At 35.9% G+C, this 23,247-nt stretch overlaps 1 protein-coding gene across 2 annotated transcripts in view; it reads left to right on the top strand.

Annotated features, from left to right (window-relative positions):
* LOC140147835 (uncharacterized) overlaps positions 1–23,247 on the top strand; it is a 175,280-nt gene that overhangs the window by 16,769 nt on the left and 135,264 nt on the right. For both annotated transcript variants that reach the window (XM_072169591.1, XM_072169592.1), the window contains exon 2: positions 21,678–21,899. In XM_072169591.1, coding sequence (XP_072025692.1) covers positions 21,678–21,899 — 222 coding nt within the window. The remainder of the gene's footprint in view (positions 1–21,677; positions 21,900–23,247) is intronic.

The following is a 23,247-nucleotide window of genomic DNA, read 5'->3' on the forward strand; positions in this document are numbered from 1 at the left end:
TAACAGTAACTCGCCCAATGGTCTAACAGTAACTCGCCCATTGGTCTAACAGTAACTCGCCCATTGGTCTAACAGTAACTCGCCCATTGGTCTAACAGTAACTCGCCTATTGGTCTAACAGTAACTCGCCCAATGGTCTAACAGTAACTCGCCCATAACTTACCATCACTTAACTCGCCATTTATCCATCCCCCAGATAGCCCCTAGTTGACAGCACCTGTCTGTCATCAGTTGTGCCTATTGGGGATATCTAGACAATGTGCTTCAATCCAGATTCTGATCCAGATTGATATTTTGGGCTCACTTGCAAATGGCTGAATGGATGTAACAGAGTTGGGACTTATAAACCATGGTTTTATTATGTGTGCACTTTTTTCACTTTGGAAGTGACAGGGATGTGCCAACACCAGGGGTCTTTTGGGGAGAGATTTGACACCAAAAACAGAGGTCTTTGGGTGGGAAGACTAGAGTCCGAAGTTTACCGTTTTCTAAAATCCAATTTCTGTGTTGTAATCCGTGTTGTAAACTTTGTAAATCTGTGTCATGAATAAAGCTAAAATGTATAAACAGTGATATTAATGTCACAATAAAGTGTTCAATATCGCGATCAATATGCTCTGATTGGAATATTCTTACGATAATAGGCCGACTATTACGATGTTTGGAGGATATATGGGGTTCATGCCTTGGTAATATACCTTTATTTCGGTATTATTAAACAGTATTTTTATCATAAAAATTGACATACGCAACTCATGATTGTTTTTAACATTTATTTCTCTTATCTATTATTAACAATCTTTGTCACATCATACAAAAATGTCATTTTCTGTGTTGTATCTCCGATTCCGTGATTTTCTTCCGTTTTCGGTAAAATGGAAAAATTTCAAACTCTAGGGAAGACCCAAAAAGGAGGTCTCTCTGTGAGATTGGGGACGATTTTACCAAAAAAACAGACTGAGAAATTTTGGGTCAAAATATAAAAGTTAACAAGAAGTCATCAAAATGTTTTGAAAAATATGAAGAAAAGTAATGTCATTCAGTGAGAGATTATCAAAAATTTTCTGCAATTTGCAAGCTCTTTTCAGTGAGGTGAAAACACAAATATGTGCACCCTCAGAACACTACCCAGTTATCAGACCCAGGATCTGTGATCTGACTGAAGATTGTCGACTACATGTAGTTGCATGGGGGTTAAAAAGTACAATGAAGGAAAATAACCATGACGAACTATAGGCTTATTGATAATATGATATGACTATATCATGTCATGGTATGATGTTACCAGATGGATAGCTCATGGAAATCTGATGTTACCCATCTGTTGTAGAACTACATCCTTCAATATCTATGATTTTATTATTTTGACACATGAATCATTTTCTTGGAAAAGCAATAGCATATTCAGATACATGTATGTAGGCCTAACTAATAGAGGGTGTCAAAACCCTTTGACAATATTAATATTGGTATTAAGGTTATACGAGGTATTGTTGGTCGAAGCAGCCTAAAAAATTGATTTTCATTATCTGAATCAATAGGAGCCTATATTATTGAAAAATAACACTTTGGTGTTTTGCAAAAGTTCATTCTACAAATCATATACTTTGAAAACTTGCTTAATTTATTGTTGTTAATGAGTTATGTACGTTTTACAAAAGTGTTGTTGCTTCAGCCCTCTTTACAACATAACTCAAGAACCACAGGACATACAAAAGTATATCTGTGATATTTGAATTCTTCTACACGCTCGCTATGAATTGAGCAATGCAATTTTTGCTAAAGCTCACTACCATTCGCAAGATGCTGTGAACTACATTTTGTTGCTGCTTCGACCAACAATACATCGTATACCCTTAAAATGTGTATATCTTGCTAGTTCCATGGGGTTCAAGGATGTTGTGCACTTTTCCATTTCAGAAAAAATGTCTCATGTTTGGCAGATTCAAGTATGAAAATATGTCATAAAGTGCTGAATATGAAGAAACAATTGGACAAAAAAAAACCCTAAACATTTTTGTGACTTAACTAGACTTACACAATCGAGGGGGCAGCCGAGGGTAAATCTGCCACCAGGGGTGCCAAATGTGACATGATCAAGGGGAATGAGTCACATGTCGACCCTGGTCAAAAATGACTTTTACAAATGTTTCTAAAGAGGACATCTATAGACCTTTCAGAAACTGAAAACCCCATGTTGATACGACTTTTCTATTGCGAAGTTCCGTCAATTTATCAATCGCTGAAAACAATATAAAACAAAAGAATTTGAACACTTTGCCAATAGCTCAAAAACAAAAGCGACATCTGACTCATTTCCATTGATCGTGTCACAAATGGGGGTCAAAATACTGATCCTCCATTGGGCTATTCCATTTAAAATTGCTACTAACCCTGTGGAAGATTTTGGAAATATCTTCAACAGGGGAGTATGATTTTTAAATGTAATTGGGCAGGGTTAATCATTTTGAAACCCATACTCCCCCTGTATTATGGCTTTATCTATATCTGTCACAACTGGAGTGAGTATCCCAAATGGAAGTTAGCCAATCTGTCTATTCTAATCAAAACTCATACTCCCTCTGTGGAAAACTTGTAAGCATCTTCTTGTAGTTGTCTGAGATGACATAGCAAAAATAAGGCTTTTCTGATAGGATTACATCTTGGATCATGCTTGGATGAGGTTGGTGATCTCTGCCACAGGCTGAATTTGTGCTATTGAAGAAGAAAAAAATATATTAATTCTAAGAGAAAGAGGAATCAACTTTTGAATCAAGTTGAAAAAGAATGAATTAAGATGTAAATTGAATGTGTAAAGTGACTCGCCTTTATTTGCTTCCAGTGACTAATGATGAGGCATGAGGGTTTTGCAAAAAATTGAAAATGAGAAAGGCAGTCAATAAAATCTATTTTGAATTTTATAATGAAAACAACTTTTTTCCCCACTAGAACAGCCACAGGCTACAAATCCCACATTTTGATGCAGGAAACATTTGGTCCTTGTGGTTAGAAACAGACAATTGTGACAAGGTGTGAGTGAGACAAACATGTTGCACGATCAAAGGAAATGAGTCGGATGTCGCTAATATTGGTTTAAGAGATATTGGCAAAGAAAGTGTTAAAATTCTTTTGTTTTATGTTGTTTTCAGCGATTGATAAATTGACGTAACTTTGCAAAGAAAAGTCGTATCAACATGGGAATTTAGTTTCTGAAAGCTCTAAATGTCCTCTTTAGAAACATATGTAACACTCATTTTCGACCAGGGTCGACATGTGTCTCATTCCCATTGATCATGTCACACATGTAGATGTTACAATGATCATCAGATAAAAACAAATTATTATCAATTTGATATAGATTGCTAAGATATGGAAACAATGATATATAGAAGGATCAAGGATGTTACAAATTATGATACTGACCAGACTGTGTGAAAACAACATTGTGAGCAAATTAAGATGTGGTTTTTTAATACAATGTTTTGATGTTCAGCTTTTGTAGATCTTTTTAGAAAATACTAAACTGGAAAAATTGAATAGTCATAGATGAGTTGAAAACATGTTTACATTGTGCATGCCTTAAAGGGATATTAAAATGTATGCTAGCCATTATCATGATTATAGGTTTCAACATGAAAAGTCCCAAGTTTTGAGATATTTTTTCAAAATATCACGAGCTATCTTAAGGGTATACAAGGTATTGTTGGTCAAAGCAGCCAAAAAAAAAATCAATTTTCATTATCTGAATCAATATATTATTGAAAAATAACACTATGGTGTTTTGCAAAAGTTCATTCTGTTTAATTTATTGTTGTTAATGAGTGATGTACGTTTTACAAAAGTGTTGTTGTTTCAGCCCTCTTTACAACATAACTCAAGAACCACAGGACCTACAAAAGTATATCTGTGATATTTGAATTCTTCTACATGCTTGCTATGAATTGAGCAATGCAATTTTTGCAAGATGCTGTGAACTACATTTTTTTTGCTGCTTCGACCAACAATACATCATATACCCTTAAGAACCACTGAACCAATACTAGGTTTTTTGTACTCATTTTAATGCATTAGTCTTGTTGATTCCAAATATAGTCATGAAAATTTACATTTCTGAAATTTTTGGAATTTTTTAAAACAAAATTTGAAACTTGTCGTTTGCAGTCGACACCTGCATAGAGATGTAAGTGTGAGTTCATCAAATTCAATATTGTTTCACGGAATAATAAGCAATTATGAAGTTAGATTATCATGTTTCAAATTAATTGGCGGTCAAAAGTTTATCAACTCCACGACAGCTATTTGAACAAGTATGATCATAAAAAGGGAAAAAAATACCTTTATCACAGCAATTGTTATGCATCTGTCAAAAGATAATAATACCATATTAGCATGGTGGCCAAGTGGAATGGGCACCGACTCATAATCGGAAGGTTGAGGGTTCGAGCCCCGGCAGCACCATCGTGTTGTACCCTTGAGTAAAGAACTTAATCTCGATTATTCCTCTCCATCCAGATGTATAATTGGGTACCGGCATTCTTAAATGCTGAGAAGGTAACAGACTCATTATGGAGGAGGTGTGGCAACCCCCCCCCCAGCAACATTTCATGGAGGAGTCTGGCCTAATCACTAAAACTAAAAGAAAGAGAGATGGGCACGCCTTGGTAATATACCTTTATTTCGGTATTATTAAACAGTATTTTTATCATAAAAATTGACATACGCAACTCATGATTGTTTTTAACATTTATTTATCTTTTATTAACAATCTTTGTCACATCATACAAAAATGTCATTTTCCGTGTTGTATCTCCGATTCCGTGATTTTCTTCCGTTTTCCGTAACACGGAAACTTCGGACTCTAAGAAAAAAAAAAAAAGGGGGTCTCTCTGTGAGATTGGGGACGATTTTACCAAAAAAACAGACTGAGAAATTTTGGGTCAAAATATAAAAGTTAACAAAAAGTCATCAAAATGTTTGAAAAATATGAAGAAAAGTAATGTCATTCAGTGAGAGATTATCAAAAATGTTCTGCAATTTGCAAGCTCTTTTCAGTGAGGTGAAAACACAAATATGTGCACCCTCAGAACACTACCCAGTCATCAGACCCAGGATCTATGATCTGACTGAAGATTGTCGACTACATGTAGTTGCATGGGGGTTAAAAAGTACAATGAAGGAAAATAACCATGACGAACTATAGACTTATTGATAATATGATATGACTATATCATGTCATGGTATGATGTTACCAGATGGATAGCTCATGGAAATCTAATATTACCCTACATCTGTTGTAGAACTACATCCTTCAATATCTATGATTTTATTATTTTGACACATGAATCATTTTCTTGGAAAAGCAATAGCATACTCAGATACATGTATGTAACTAATAGAGGGTGTCAAAACCCTTTGAAAATATTAATATTGGTATTAAGGTTATACGAGGTATTGTTGGTCGAAGCAGCCAAAAAAATTGATTTTCATTATCTGAATCAATAGGAGCCTATATTATTGAAAAATAACACTTTGGTGTTTTGCAAAAGTTCATTCTACAAATCATATACTTTGAAAACTTGCTTAATTTATTGTTGTTAATGAGTTATATCGTTTTACAAAAGTGTTGTTGTTTCAGCCCTCTTTACAACATAACTCAAGAACCACAGGACCTACAAAAGTATATCTGTGATATTTGAATTCTTCTACACGCTCGCTATGAATTGAGCAATGCAATTTTTGCTAAAGCTCACTACCATTCGCAAGATGCTGTGAACTACATTTTTTTGCTGCATCGATCAACAATACATCGTATACCCTTAAAATGTGTATATCTTGCTAGTTCCACAGGGTTCAAGGATGTTGTGCACTTTTCCATTTCAGAAAAATGTCTCATGTTTGGCAGATTCAAGTATGAAAATATGTCATAAAGTGCTGAGTATGAAGAAACAATTGGACAAAAAAAAACCCTAAACATTTTTGTGACTTAACTAGACTTACACAATCGAGGGGGCAGCCGAGGTAAATCTGCCACCAGGGTGCCAAATGTGACATGATTAAGGGAATGAGTCACATGTCTAACCCTGGTCAAAAACGACTTTTTACAAATGTTTCTAAAGAGGACATCTAGACCTTTCAGAAACTGAAAACCCCATGTTGATACGACTTTTCTATTGCGAAGTTCCGTCAATTTATCAATCGCTGAAAACAATATTGGGCGGGGATGTCTATGCAAGAAGCATGAGAGACCCACCGATGTAGCATAAGAGCCAATCCGTGGGCCTCCCATGCCCCTTGAACATAATCAATGCAAAAGACAAATAACCAATGTAATATTATGACCACACTAAATAATACATTATTCTCATCAAATAAAATACCACACATTTTGAAACTACAATTTTACATGACAAATAAATGACACTATTATTATCATATAGCAAAAAATACACTGAAACCAAAATAAACTATACACAACCATCTCCATCCAAAGATGGAGATGCCTGTGGAGAGCCTGGTGTGTAAGAGACTCATCGATGTAAACATCCATGAGCCTCCCACACACTAACAAAAATATACACAGCAGCAAATAATACATGGCAAAACAAGGCTATCTGTGTAAGAAGCATGAGAGACCCACCGATGTAGCATAAAGAGCAAATCCATGGGCCTCCCATGCCCCTTGAACATATATAATCAATGCAATTTCAATAAATATGACACCAATGTAATAAAATAACCACAGTAAATAATACATTATTAATTCTCATCAAATAAATACCACACACAAAATTGATAAAAAACATTATTGAGGTGAGAGACTACTGCACAATTTAAATTGCACTAAAAACCACTTATTATGAAACTACACATAATTATGAAAGCATTAATAAACTATACACAACCATCTCCATCCAAGGATGGAGAGATGCCTGTGTAGAGTGTGTAAGAGACTCACCGATGTAAATACATCCATGAGCCTCCCACACACCAACAAAATTATACGACAACATGGCAAAGACAAATTTGAATTCTATCAATGCAGAATGAATATGACATTTATAAAATACACTTTTCACATACAATAATATTTATACTTGAGCTGGGAAGCATCAGTTATGAACCTGTAAAATACCAATAATTGCACACAAAAACCCAATACATTGTACTATGAAGCTATAATTTAAAAAGGTACGTCTTGAGTTGTGACTTAAAACTATGAACAGAACCAGCACACTTTATTGTTTCAGGCAGTTGATTCCACAGTCTTGGGGCAGAAGCTGCAAATGCTCTGTCACCGAAACAGACAAAGAATACAAATTATCAATTTTCATATTTAAAATACAAAACATCTTGAATTTTTTTTTTTTTAGGTCAACCATGAATGATCCTAGCATCTAGGTCTAGGTCCAGGGACGCTTTTTTTTTTTTTTTTTTTGAAATTCGAGTATAATCCCACCCCAATTGTGAAAAATTTTCACCTAAAAAATGGGTGGGACTATACTCGGACCAATACAGTAATTCTAAGAGAAAGAGGAATCAACTTTTGAATCAAGTTGAAAAAGAATGAAGATGTAAATTGAATGTGTAAAGTGACTCGCCTTTATTTGCTTCCAGTGACTAATGATGAGGCATGAGGGTTTTGCAAAAAATTGAAAATGAGAAAGGCAGTCAATAAAATCTATTTTGAATTTTATAATGAAAACAACTTTTTTTCCCCACTAGAACAGCCACAGGCTACAAATCCCCACATTTTGATGCAGGAAACATTTGGTCCTTGTGGTTAGAAACAGACAATTGTGACAAGGTGTGAGTGAGACAAACATGTTGCACGATCAAAGGAAATGAGTCGGATGTCGCTAATATTGGTTTAAGAGATATTGGCAAAGAAAGTGTTAAAATTCTTTTGTTTTATGTTGTTTTCAGCGATTGATAAATTGACGTAACTTTGCAAAGAAAAGTCGTATCAACATGGGAATTTAGTTTCTGAAAGCTCTAAATGTCCTCTTTAGAAACATATGTAACACTCATTTTCGACCAGGGTCGACATGTGTCTCATTCCCATTGATCATGTCACACATGTAGATGTTACAATGATCATCAGATAAAAACAAATTATTATCAATTTGATATAGATTGCTAAGATATGGAAACAATGATATATAGAAGGATCAAGGATGTTACAAATTATGATACTGACCAGACTGTGTGAAAACAACATTGTGAGCAAATTAAGATGTGGTTTTTTTAATACAATGTTTTGATGTTCAGCTTTTGTAGATCTTTTTAGAAAATACTAAACTGGAAAAATTGAATAGTCATAGATGAGTTGAAAACATGTTTACATTGTGCATGCCTTAAAGGGATATTAAAATGTATGCTAGCCATTATCATGATTATAGGTTTCAACATGAAAAGTCCCAAGTTTTGAGATATTTTTCAAAATATCACGAAGCTATCTTAAGGGTATACAAGGTATTGTTGGTCAAAGCAAAAAAAAAAAAATCAATTTTCATTATCTGAATCAATATATTATTGAAAAATAACACTATGGTGTTTTGCAAAAGTTCATTCTGTTTAATTTATTGTTGTTAATGAGTGATGTACGTTTTACAAAAGTGTTGTTGTTTCAGCCCTCTTTACAACATAACTCAAGAACCACAGGACCTACAAAAGTATATCTGTGATATTTGAATTCTTCTACATGCTTGCTATGAATTGAGCAATGCAATTTTGCAAGATGCTGTGAACTACATTTTTTTTGCTTCGACCAACAATACATCATATACCCTTAAGAACCACTGAACCAATACTAGGTTTTTGTACTCATTTTAATGCATTAGTCTTGTTGATTCCAAATATAGTCATGAAAATTTACATTTCTGAAATTTTTGGAATTTTTTAAAACAAAATTTGAAACTTGTCGTTTGCAGTCGACACCTGCATAGAGATGTAAGTGTGAGTTCATCAAATTCAATATTGTTTCACGGAATAATAAGCAATTATGAAGTTAGATTATCATGTTTCAAATTAATTGGCGGTCAAAAGTTTATCAACTCCACGACAGCTATTTGAACAAGTATGATCATAAAAAGGAAAAAAATACCTTTATCACAGCAATTGTTATGCATCTGTCAAAAGATAATAATACCATATTAGCATGGTGGCCAAGTGGAATGGGCACCGACTCATAATCGGAAGGTTGAGGGTTCGAGCCCCGGCAGCACCATCGTGTTGTACCCTTGAGTAAAGAACTTAATCTCGATTATTCCTCTCCATCCAGATGTATAATTGGGTACCGGCATTCTTAAATGCTGAGAAGGTAACAGACTCATTATGGAGGAGGTGTGGCAACCCCCCCCCCAGCAACATTTCATGGAGGAGTCTGGCCTAATCACTAAAACTAAAAGAAAGAGAGATGGGCACTCCGTCCTGTAAAAAAATGCAGGTTCGACTCCTTTACCATATTCAAATTTTGACAAATTTACAATACACATTTGCTAAAATAAGAGAATTTGAAAGTTTTTGCATTATTTTATTCCATTTTGATGATAACATTAAAAACAGGGGTCATTTGGGTAGCTGAACCCCTGGGGCTGAACCTAAAAAAGTGGGTTATTGATATTAGGGTAGGCCTTTAAAAGAAACAGTCATCAGGTATAGTTGACTGACTTCAAAAAAGGGTCTATCAGAATAGTCGACTGCAGATCTGTCGGATAACGCTTTTTCAATGGGAAATGAACTTTGCTGCTTGGATGATGTCACAATGAGGTTAGCATTTATTCCGTATTGAAAAGCGTGTTCCCACCGATCTGCACTTGACCGACCTCCTATTGACAGGCACATACAAATGTACTTGTCCCCCAATTGAATTCTGCTCTCATACTTCAATGAGGTGTAATCTGGTTTCCTTGTTCCGCTTCTTGTGTCTCCTCTCCAGTAACTATGGTAACTGTTTGATACAAATATCAGAACAAACTTTTCTGTGGATAAAATAGCAGAACTGTCACCTGTAGAGATGAGGTGATGAAATAAAAATGGTGGCATCATATTTGTTCAAATATGTATTTGTGGTTTTCTTATTAAAATCATAAACATATGGACAAGTTATTTGCTGCAGTGATGAAACAATATGGTAATATTTAATTGTCAAAATATATCAACCACATAAATGGATATGGTTGTTACAAAAAAAATAGTCAGAAACATATGGGATGAGAAAATGACTATATAAGGAATATAAATTTGTTTTACATTTAAAGCCATATTATAACATTTGCTGAGGAGAACACCCTCAAAAAAATTATAATTCTGGTTTTTACACGATTGTAATGTACTTTAGTCAATAAAGATACTCTGCAAAAATCAAGACTTTTTAAGGTGCTGTAGTTTTTGTCAAAATCCGAGATTTTGAATAAAACGATGGAACCGGCGTTTTATTATTACGATGGAAATATTAGTCGGACACGTACGTACAGTACATACACGACGTGCGTGATACACATACACACACACCCCCAGAGGATTGTACCGTATTACAACCGCGGGAGTAACATGCATGGGCGCTAGTTGTAAATTCCGATTTTCTTCGCTTTACCTCACCTGTTCGGCTCAAAATTAAAAGGGACATATCTGACAGTAAAAGCTAACATTTTATGGAAAATAAATACTAATCTATTTTTACAGAAATGTTATAATATGGCTTTAATATGGTGACCTGCATAAAATCTTATATTTCCATAGGTCTTGCAGTTCTTGAGTTTCTAAGGTGAAAACTATATCAAAACAAAAGTTTTGAGCTTTTTTGCCTTCCCCAAAAAAATAAATCATGCACATGGGTGGAAATGACACCCCTTCTATAGATGAATTGACCTCAATGTTTATCAACAAAGGCAACTCCATCCCCCACTTCTGCCAACTAAAGTACATAATTTACATCAATTGCCTCAGAGGTTTCAATTATAGTTGTTAAAAAAAAAAAAAGATGTGACCATCCGATTTGTAACATACCATTTACATAGCTGGGGGTTTACACCCCCCCCAGCTAGGTACTCTAATGCTATCCGATTCCGCTTTCTTTCTTCTTTCTGGCAACAAAACTTCAAAATGCTTCTCCTCCTACATGTTACACCCTACAATTACGTAACTTGCACATATGTATATATCGGCTATATCCAGTGCCCATAGGGTGCAAACAGAATTGGGATCAAAGGTCATTAAAGGGGCATTTTCGGTATTTAACCAAATATCTTCAAAATGCTTCTTCTGCCACATATTACATAGCACAATGATGTCACTTGCACATATGCATCAGCTACACCACGCGCCTATAACTTGCACACAGAATTGGGGTCAAAGGTCATTAAGGGGTAAAATCTTACAATTGCATTATCTGGACATCTGTATGGGGTATGGGGCTTAAACTCGGTGACAAAAAATCTCATGACCAGGAGAACATTTTGCAGGGGTCAGGTCAAAGGTCATGCAGAGGTCAAATTTTAAAAATTACATTTCCTGGACAACTGTAAGGGGTACGGGGCTTAAACTTGGTGATAACAAACATAATGATCAAGAGAACATTTTGGAACACTTGCAGGGGTCAGGTCAAAGGTTAACTGGGGTCAAATCTTATAATTTCATTTTCTGGATATATGTAAGAGGTATGGAGCTCAAACTCAGTGAAAACGAATCTCATGACCAGGGGAACATTTTGCAGGGGTCAGGTCAAAGGTCATGCAGAGGTCAAATTTTCAAAATGCATTTTCTGGACATCTGTAAGGGGTACGGGGCTCAAAATCCATGACAACGAACTTAATGATCTGGGGAACATTTTTGAACACTGTGTATGGGGCAGGTCAAAGGTTATCTGGGGTCAAATCTTACACTTTCATTTTTGGACATCTGGAAGAGGTACGGAACTCAAACTTGGTGACAACAAACCTCAAGACCAGGGAATATTAAGGAACATCATGCATGGGTCAGGTCAAAGGTCATCTGGGGTTAAATCTTAGAATTGTATTATCTGGACATCTGTAACTCGTGTGGGACTCAAACTCAGTGACAACAAACCTCATGACCAGGGGAACATTTTTGGAACATTTTGCAGGGGACAGATAAAACACCAACATGCCCCAGCTAGGTTTGTGGTCTATGACCACCATTTGCCACTAGTTTCTCTTCTCTCAGTTCATGCAGATGGTGGAATCATCAAATTACATCATTGGGACTTTCCCTTTTTGCAAATATTATAAGGCATTTATTTACCTAGCTGGGGGGTTTACACCCCCCCCCAGCTAGGTACTGTAATGCTATCCGATCTTTCTTTCTGGCAATTTTCTGGCACTTTTTGCTCTAGCTCAGACATGCTTTGACCGATTTTGACCTAACTTTGTCACAACTACCACTGACCATGATCATACATGTCACGTGGCACTTAAGTTGTCAAAGGTCACAGAAGGGTCAAATAGGCCAAAAATGTGATTTCAGCTAAAAATGCTTCTTCTCCTACATATAACGTCCTACAATGACGTCACTTCCACATAAGTATCGGCTATATCCAGTGCCCAAATTGTGTAAACAGAATTGAGGTCAAAGGTCATTAAGGGGGTATTTCCGGTATATAACCAAATACCTTCAAAATGCTTCTTCTGCCACAAATTACATTGCACAATAACATCACTTGCACATAGGCATCGGCTATACCCAGTGCTTATAACTTGCACACAGAATTGGGGTCAAAGGTCATTAAAGGGGTAAAATCTTGCAATTGCATTACCTGGATATCTGTAAGGAGTATGGGGCTCAAACTCAGTGATAACAAATCTCATGACCAGGGGAATATTTTGCAGGGGTCAGGTCAAAGGTCATGCAGAGGTCAAATTTTAGAAATACATTTTCTGGAGATCTGTAAGGGATACGGGGCTCAAAGTATGTGACAACAAACTTAATGACCTTGCAGGTGTCGGGTCAAAGGTTATTTGGGGTCAAATCTTAGAATTTCATTTTCTGGACATCAGTAAGAGGTACGGGTCTCAAACTCGGTGACAACAAACCTTGTGACCCAGAAAACATTAAGGTCAAAGGTCAGGTCAAACGTCCCAGCTAGGTTTGTGGTCTATGACCACCATTTGCCACTAGTTACAGCTTTCCTATTCACCACAAACTTATGGGGAAATTAGTTACTGTAAGTTGGCAGGGCATAATTTTTGCCACTGAACCATGTTGCTGAGGTCTATTTGGTACCCTATTTGATGAATTATAAATCTTGGGAAACTCTCACATGTGTGCCCAAGTTTGATAGAGATTATGATTTAGGTATTATGGTTTCAATGCAAAAGTGAAAATGTTTACTTGTAATATTTGACTTTTTACATAAATTTGTAAAATTATTTATTAATTTGAGTATTGTACAAAATGGAATATTTGATACAGGGCTGTAGCATGGTTGAAAAATGTGGGGCAGCCACCACAAATATGGGGTGGCCAAATTACAAATATATGCCCAAATTGATATAAAGAAAAACATAACAAATTTCTCAAAAAGTGGGGCGGCCTTGGCATTCCCGGCCGCCCCGCTTGCTACGGCCCTGATTTGATATGTAGCACATAATTATTTACATGTCCTTTAAGGAATCGGATAGCAACCTTTGCATAGTATTTTTTGTGGAACATGAGCGCACATCAGACACATCAAATTGCATTCTGAATACGAGGGATGTCCTGATATCAAATAATCAAATGATTTTTTGAAATTTGAGATATAATATAAATTTTATTGCATTTATTAAAATGTATATCAGTTTCAAGTGAAAGAATACATCTTAGTGTTCATAAATATCAAGAAATCTCAAATTTGGGCATGGATGAATGTGACTCCCCATATTCTGCTTTTAAACAAACTAACACACCAACTTGTACTGCAGACTCAGAATTGAAAAATGGTCTTGTTTTTTGGGTTCAGTTTTAATTAGTTCTAAAACCTTTTCTATTTCTTGTTGTTTTGACAAAAGGTCTGTTTTCAAACTTTTACTAATTGAGATATGCAAGAAGCTAATTAGATCTGTAATTCAATTACTTTTTCAGGAAATATTATTATATTCCTTCAATGATTAATAGGTCAAGTATACTAAACATGTAATAGGAATAAGGTATGAATCAATGACACTGTTTGACCATGACAGATTCACTCAGACCAAAGTTGGGCATTTTGAAAATTGAGTCATTAACATTTTAGCTTACTCAGTACCTGCCCTAAATGATACTGAAATCCTTACATCCCTGGTACTTGGTTGCAAAGTTAATGTTTTTAATATTGTAATTTTGCACCTTATTTTTGCCTATATCTCAATTTCATTATTGCTGACTAAGGTCTGATTGAGTTAGATCATGTCACATATTTTGTTGACAGATTCACCTGAGCAAATACCCAGGCTGGCAACACTCAATTATTTCCCTTTCCACAGGTATGAAGAGGGGGGGGGCTGAAACTTTAAAATATTTTGTTGGGCCACCCAGGGGTGCCCGAGATGGGTTTCCCCACTCAGAGTCAGAAAATTTGGTCAAATATGGGTCACAAACACCCAATTTCCCTCTAATTTATCACAGTTTTTTAACTTCACCTAGGATTATTGGGGGAGGGGGGGGGGGGGCTGAATGGTATTCCAACCCGTTCCAAAATAATTGGGGGACTGAGCCCCCAAGCCAAGCCCCCCCTGGTTCCTAAGCCTATATGATACCATCTTCATACAATATGGATGACATATTAACACCACTTATATACATATATAGGCCTAAGCCTAAGGCAGCTTTAACCCTAACCGCCTCAGGGCTTTTTGGCGACGGGAAGGGAAAGAAGGAAGGAATAAAGAGAGAAAACAAAGAAAGAAGTTTTTGGCTCTGGGTGGGATTCGAACCCGAGACCCCTCGCATGCCAGGCACTGGGTCGGCGACACTTCGCCACAGGTCTTGGGCTTTTCGAAACCATGCCTATATCACTTAGGGCGGTTGCGTCATCACACCACGTGGGATGCACGCACGAACAGTGCATATATCAAGTAGTATTTTGTAGTACTTGGTCCTGTTAGGGTTAAGCAAACTATTTTAGTATGGTAAATTGTATAAAACCTGCACAAGTTTAGCAAATTTTATCAAAATATACAAAAAATTTCAAAATACTACAAATTGGGTGAGGTCAAAGAACTGCTCTGTAAATAACTGAATCAGCATGTTTGCCATTGTGAGGGGCATAACAGTTGGCCTTTTTTCACAGCATATGTTAACATATGCCTAATTTGTAGTTACTTAAATGTTGTTGAACTTATTATAGTGTAAGTTTCAAGTGAAGAGAATATGTAAAACTGCTGTTCTCGTATTTTAAGTTTAAGTAAATACTGTAAATGGTTTAGTTATATCAAAACCAAATTTGATTTAAAGATAAATTTGATTTATTAAGCTAAAGTGTATTTTTCACAAAATGGACACTTTGCTCTTAATTTGACAACTTTATTTTGACGCCATGGCACATTACTTTTCAGACTATTTGTATGCTTTTCAGACTATTTATTTGTAAGACTTTTTATATTTAGGAGTGTTATTTACTCCTAAATGTAATATTCAGTGGTCTAAATTGAATGATGTACATGTAGTGTCTTTTCTTTCAACAAAACTGTTTCATGATGGAGGTTGGCACATTATATACATTATTTAACCCACCACAATCAGTGTAATGCACTTTTTGATAAAATCCTATTTGTCAGATTTGTTTATCTAGTTCTATAAAATATATTTGCAGAATAATATTTAAAAAGAGATGTGTATTGAAAATATTACCACTTTCATGAAAAGAAAACCATACCCAATGATGCCTGGTCTTTTGGGGCTAATCCCCAACCCTCTTTTAGTTGGTTTGCTGGAAACCACAAGTAAATTTCCCTAAAACCAACCTCAACAGAAAATTTCAACTGGTAAACACAAAATTTTACTTTTTTTTGACCAAAAATAATAATAAATTGAAAATTGGCTATGTAAAAACAGAATTTCACCTTAATTTTGGGCTAAAATATTGTACAATTATTGAAATCATTTTCATGCTCGGTATAGAACTGCACGGCTGCTTTGCAGCCTTCGAAAGGTCTGATGGTTATAATAAATTGCATTTCATTAGAACATTTTTAACTGTGCAATGCTACAATTGCATCTCAAACAGAATTTCACCTTAATTTTGGGCTAAAATATTGTACAATTATTGAAATCATTTTCATGCTCGGTATAGAACTGCACGGCTGCTTTGCAGCCTTCGAAAGGTCTGATGGTTATAATAAATTGCATTTCATTAGAACATTTTTAACTGTGCAATGCTACAATTGCATCTCAACTCATCATGTTTAGGCATAATCGAGTTCAAACATTCAAAGGGATGTCCGGCTGGTGAACAGCGGATGTTTACAAGGTTTATATAAGCTTATAGGAAAAACCTTACAACTTCCTAAAATGCAAACAATGCACCATAAAATGTTTCCCTCATGTCAAATCATTCATTTCTGTATAAATGAAAGCATTTGTAAACCACAAGAACTACAAATTATTTAAAATGATAAAATACAAAGAAAATGTGCACCACTCTTTCTTGAAAACAAATTAACTTGAATTTGCCTGTCCATCCACCTTAAACTTTACCTTACAAATTTATGTCAACCTCTGTTGCATGTAGATTTTGACATCGATTTCTGTTCTTATAGTCATTTCGTATCTTATGGCCCTATGTTGATAAATTTGACTTTAATTCCGGGGTACTCAAGTTTGGTTTTGGTAGGGACGTGCCGCTGAGAATTTGAAAGTGGACCCATAAATATACCAATTTTTCAAGAAATTTGGACCCATTGATATACCAAAAGTCAAAATTTTCGGCCGAATTTAACCCAAATTGTCCTAGTCCTGAAAATTTTTGCTAAATTAACGAAAAATTGGGCTATTTTCCGAAAAAAATTGAGAAAATTTTGAAAAAAGGACCCATTCATATACCAAAATAGGCTTTGAAAAAGGGGTCATTGATATACCAAGAGGCTGAAAATGCTACCCATATTTGCGGCACGTCCCCGTATGGTCATTTGTACTGAGAACCCCCCCGGGTTTTAATTATACCATCCTGAATGTTTCGTCTTTATTAGGCGAAGAAACAAAAAAGTTCTACAGGGAACTGATTTTGACTGAAAACAACAAGCGAAGCGAGTGGAAAAAATATGCCAACTTTTACAGATTTTATGATTTTTAGGAACATATCAGATATTTGTGAAGTATAAACTAAAAGACTGAACATTCACCTATAAAAAAGATTTTTTTTTTGGCCCCACACATATGTGGGGCTTATGTTATCATCCAAATGGTTGCCTGGTTGTTTGTTTCTTTCTTTCTTTCTTTCTTTCTTTGGCTGTCTGCGCGGAAGCAAATTCATTAATCCACTGTCCAGCTCCAACGCAATAACCGATCAACTTCAAAATTGGTACGGTGATAAGATATGGTAGCCTGATGTTCTGTATAGTTTTAATGAGCATATTTGCATATTTTGCCTAAATTTTCATTAATCCACTCTGCAGCTTGAACGCAATAACCGATCAACTTCAAACTTGATTTGGTGATTGGTCATGGTAGCTTGATGTGCTGTATAGTTGTTGTTTACACACCTGTGTGTGGGGGCCACCTTAATTACGAACCGCGTAATTGTAGTTTTTAATTGCCTTACAAACATTTTTTGTCTAATCATGATCCAACTTTAATCTATTAAAAGAAACAATTATAAAAACTGAGAAATTAAATTGGATTTAACCCCATGAGTAAAGCCACGATTTCTATGTGATACGGAAAAACGGAAAAATTCACGGAATTCGGGGTTTGCTCACGGAAATTTGAAAAAAATGCCACAAAATAGTGAAAAACTGTGTAAAATGTCTAACTTTTGTGTTGATTTGCAAAAGAAAACAAAGAAAAGTGATAATTTAGCAGTAATCAACCATTAAACAATCCATTCTAGCATTTATTCTAGGCCTACGATGCAAGATTCTGGCCGATACAACTATCGGAAGTATACACAAGACAATTGATGATGCTTAATTTTAATGGGGATGTTGAGGGGAGACTACATTAAAAAGGTACATATAATTATATAAGACAAATGACACTTTTAAAAACATGCTTGTATTCACTTTTCAGTGCTTTATAATGTAAAACGGAAAATCACAGAATCGTCCAATTTGTAACACGGAATTTAAATTTTGTAACACGGAAAAATCGTGGCTTTACCCATGATCTACCTGCCAATTGGCGAAATGAATAATTGTGTCCAATTTTGAAAAAAATCAAGGAGGGTATTAATAAGATCATCTGCAAAATGCAAGTTTGACCATAAATAGCCTTAAAAGCATAGTCATAATCGGCAATTGAAATGAGCATTTCAAGTTATCAACCAATCAGAAATGCTGTTAGATGACCAGTAGTGTCCAGGGGTTGAATATAGATCCCATCCAAATGTTAATACCATTAATATATGATAATACCAAATTGGCAAAGTGTCATTTTTATGATACAATTGTGTCTGGCATTCAACTCTAGTCGTGTTCACATTGTCGGACGTACGCCCGGCGGAACTTGGTCGGCGCAAGTTGCTAGGAGTAACGGTAGGCGCTGCCAGGAGTAGGTGCAGTGTGAACGATGGTCAGCGTAAGTTCCGCCAGGCGTACGTCCGACGATTTACTCCTGACAAAGGTCAGGAGTAGCAAACTGGGTGTAACCTCCGCCAGGCGTAAGTTGCAATGTAAACGCAGATTACGCCTGGCACCCGGAGTAAGTTTGACCTTTTGTTGGTCACAACTAAGAAATTACATATCACGTGGTTGATAACGGTCACAGAAACACCAGTGGTAGCCAATGTTTACGCCGACCAGAAGTGAATGATTGGTGGAACTAGTCGGCGCACTGCTAAGAGTAGGCTAGGTGTGGATACGCGGTAGGAGTAGGGAAAATATTTGTGGAATTTTGATCAATGTTAGCGTAAGTTTACACCGGGTGTAACTCAAAATGTGAACACAACTTCTACCTTATTTCATTTCAATACAATTCAATATTGACAGTGTCTTGAGCCAAGTTGGTGTGGTTTTTGATTTGTAACAGACAGATTGATCATAATTATTAATGGTTTATAGGTGATATTATAGCAGTTTTTGTTGGCAAATGGTCAATGTTTACTATATTCTAACCACCCAAACATAAACTGACTGGAATAGTAAGGTGAATGAACTTTTGCAACTCAAGCAACCAAGATACAACAGTGTGTTTCTAGTGAACAGTGTGTTTCTACTGAGTAAAGGGTTGCCGGGTGATACAAATTATTGTGGGGTGATGCGAGGTAATACACGGTAACAGCCCCAGTAGAAGGTTTGTTATCTCTAAGGTTTGCTATCACTAACGTGTAAGTTCAATGGAGATGAAAATCCCTCTATCTCTAATACAGAAAAGGGTTCGCTATACCTAAAAAAAGGTCTGTTACTTCTAAGGTTCGATATCACTAATTCGGAATAAGGTCCGCTACTTCGATATCACTAATATCAAATAAGGTTTGCTATCACTAGTTTTATTTATTTATTTTTATTTATTTATTTATTTTTTTTTTAAATATTAAAGGCCCGCTATCACTAATTTTAAATAAGGCCCGTTATCACTAATTTATTGAAGGTTCGCTATCTCTAAGGTTCACTATCACTAATTGCAATTAAGGTTCACTATACCTAAGGTTTAGAGATAGCGGGCCTTATTTTAAATTAGTGATAGCGAACCTTAGAGATAGCGAACCTTGTTTAAATTAGAGAATACGGGCCTTATTTAAAATTAGTGATAGCGAACCTTATTTAAAATTATCGAGCATTAGAAATAGCGAACTTTATTCCGAATTAGTGATATCAAACCTTAGGTATAGTGGACCTTTTTTTGTAATTAGTGATATTGAACCTTAGAAATAGCGAACCTTAGAGATAGCGGTCCTTAGGGATAGCAAACCTGGGCCGTAGAAACAGATTGGGTGAAGGGTGATGTTGGTTATCCTCATTGGCAACCACCTTTTGATCACTAAACATGATTGCAAAAAAAAATATCATCATCATTTTAAATGCATTCCGAAAACAAACAAACTTGAAACTTCTGCATCAAAAGAAAACCATGGTCTGAGGAAACAGGCAGACACTGCTATTTCTGGCACTGATATCCAAGTACAATTTAATAGCTTGACAGGGGGTGCTACAATTAGATTACTTGTGTCTCAGTGGGATGGCCAATTACATCCAATAGACCTCAAACTGAATTATAGAACTGTGTCTTGAACACTGAAGACAAAGTTAAATGACAGTCAGACTTAAATAGTGAAGGATACTCATTCATTATCTTGTCTGTGGTCAGACCAGGGGCTATTTTGGCGTGCCTTTTGGTATGTTTGTGCAGTGAAAATTAAAAATTCTGTGCTTAACTTGACATATTTTCTATGCCAGACACCACAAACTCAGTAGGGCTAAAATGCCAAATATGTCGCTGCGCACGTGCAATCAAGACTTCATAATCATCCATTTTCCAAAAATATTAAAAATCTTAGAGCCTGATGACAGGGTTCGGTTTTTGCCGGCAAGGGTGGCAAAAACTGGCAAAAACCTGTTTTTGCCAGTTTTTGCCTGGTTTAAACCGGCAAAAACTGGAAAAAACTCACTTATAATAGTCACTCAAATATTATAAAGTAACACAGAAAGCTCATAAACAGTAACACACAACTTTTAATGAATCAACTTACGTTTTGTCTCATCAAGTCCTTAAAATGAAAAAGTTTTGAATTTGATATATGCCACATTTCGGTTAAATGCACTTGAGCAATGAAAACGCATGCCTTTAATTTTACTTAATGTTACTTATAATTGCAAAAATCTGGCCTTTTTACACTCAGGAAATTATTTTTGTAACTTTTATTAAAATAATTTGTTTTGAAATGAAAAAACTGAACTACAAATCACTTTTTTAGTTTTTGCCATTTTTGCCGGCAAAAACTGGCAAAAACTGTTTTTGCCAACCGTGTTTTTTTCCACCTGCGGCAAAAACCTGCAAACCCTGCCTGATGAATATAGAAACAGGTCTGCTACCTTCAAATCGTAAACCCCAGCCTCCACCCATTTTGCTCATGACAGCGGTTATAAGTCTGGAAACTTTTCATTTGCCAACATGCAGTGACTGTTTCCCCGAAAATTATTTTGTTAGGCCTTTGGAATTTCATGGGTTGTTGTTGTTGTTGTTGTTGTTGTTATTGTTAAAATGGTAAATAAAAATAAAACAGGATATTTCACATGGCTGCTAGCTTGCAAAAAACCTATACGTGAGTATTGCTTAAGGGCTTGTATAGCGATGTTTTCACATATTTTTTGTGGGTCCTGAGAGCACAACAGACACTGAATTGCATTCTGAATACGAGGAATGTCCTTCTCTTCTGTTGATATCAAATAATTTTGATTTTTTTTTTTGTTGAAATTTGCAAAAGCAGGAGCAGGAGCGCATCAGCGAGATGCGGGAATCGTCTTCACGCTGGAGCTGGTGTCATGAAATCGCCAAATTACAAACTTCTGACTGATTCCTTTATAATTATATTTTTATTTCCATCACAGTGTCCTGGTCCTTGGATTGTTGTCCTTGCCATCTAGTAGCAGGAGCGCATCAGCGAGATGCGGGAATCGTCTTCACGCTGGCGCTGGTGTCATCAAATCGCCAAATTACCCAGGTACATACCCAAGTGAAGCAAATTGCGAGTGGAATATAGTAACAGAAGAGAGCAATCATGTGTCTATTAAATTCAGCACCTTTGAATTGGAGGAATCTGTCGGATGCTAGTAAGTAATTATATTAAAATAAATCATAATTAAGGGTGGTCTTCACCCTGGAATTATGCAAACTTTCGGGCCTCATAACTGCTAAATTGTTGGTCTAAAGTATATAAAACTAATAAAAGTATATATTTAGAATGGCAAAGACTTAATGAATTCATCTGTGAGGTCAAATTAGGGCCAAAATGCTCATTTTTGGAGAAAATCGCAAATTTTTTCGGTCAACGTAACAAAAAAAATTCTTGGGCCAAATTAGATAAAAATATCTAGGAACTCTTTTATTTATTTTTTTATTTATTGGGCCCAAAAGTTCCCATAATTCCAGGGTTAAGACCACCCTTAAGGAAAGGATCAAGTCAAGGGCTGAAGTAGGATAAACAGTTTGACGGGCCAGACCAAAAAAAAATTAAAATATCAAAAAAAAATCCCAATTGACCCTACTTGAAAATTCTGTCCGCTGGTAAAACATGTTTTTTTCGTTGCCTAAAGGTTAGATTTGAAGCATTTTCTGGAAATTAGGAAATGCTCTGATCATGTTTTAAAGAGATTAAATGAGTCTTCATTGCTTTTATCGCAAGACATCTCAGCAGGGGCGGGGGTGGGGGGATTGCAGCTATGAAACTGATCCTAACTGATCTTCTTCATCAGTTGGTAGATGTTGTCAATACTGAGACCCATTATTCCTATAGGAGGCTGTCCTGTACAGTATTTATCAACTAACTTGTTGAGGAAAGTTGAAAGACTTTCCTTGGCCTGTTACCATGTTTCAGAGTATGATAATCTCATGTGATAAAGGACAAGGATTGATCAGCTCATCACAAAGATGGGCAATATTCCCAAATCTGTCAGTTAAATTATGATATTAGTGTCCCACATATGAGGCATGATAGGAGTATGTGCCCCTCAAATGGGAATAAGTTTATGTGAGAAATATCTGTTGTTGGGAAAATTCTGTTGAACCAATATGCCTAGAACAGTTCAAGAACCTTTTAGGGTGAACCCTTTTTTGTAACCATGATCATGTATTTCAATCTTTTCCTCAGTTATGACTACATGAGATCTTTGATGGGGACTCTGATCATAGACAGTATGCTCTGATAGGCATGCATTATTGGGAACATTCTGTTGAACCAATATGCCTAGAACAGCTCAAGAACCTTTTGGGTGAACCCTTTCTAACCATGATCATGTATTTCAATCTTTTCCTCAGTTATGACTACATAGAGATCTTTGATGGAGACTCTGTTAGGCATCCATTGTTGGGAAAGTTCTGTTGAATCAATATGCCTAGAACAGCTCAAGAACCTTTAAGGTTCTATTTTGAACCCTTTTTCTAACCATGATCATATATTTT

The sequence above is a fragment of the Amphiura filiformis genome, chromosome 3 (assembly GCF_039555335.1).
Source record: "Amphiura filiformis chromosome 3, Afil_fr2py, whole genome shotgun sequence".
Classification (NCBI taxonomy): Eukaryota; Metazoa; Echinodermata; class Ophiuroidea; order Amphilepidida; family Amphiuridae; genus Amphiura; species Amphiura filiformis.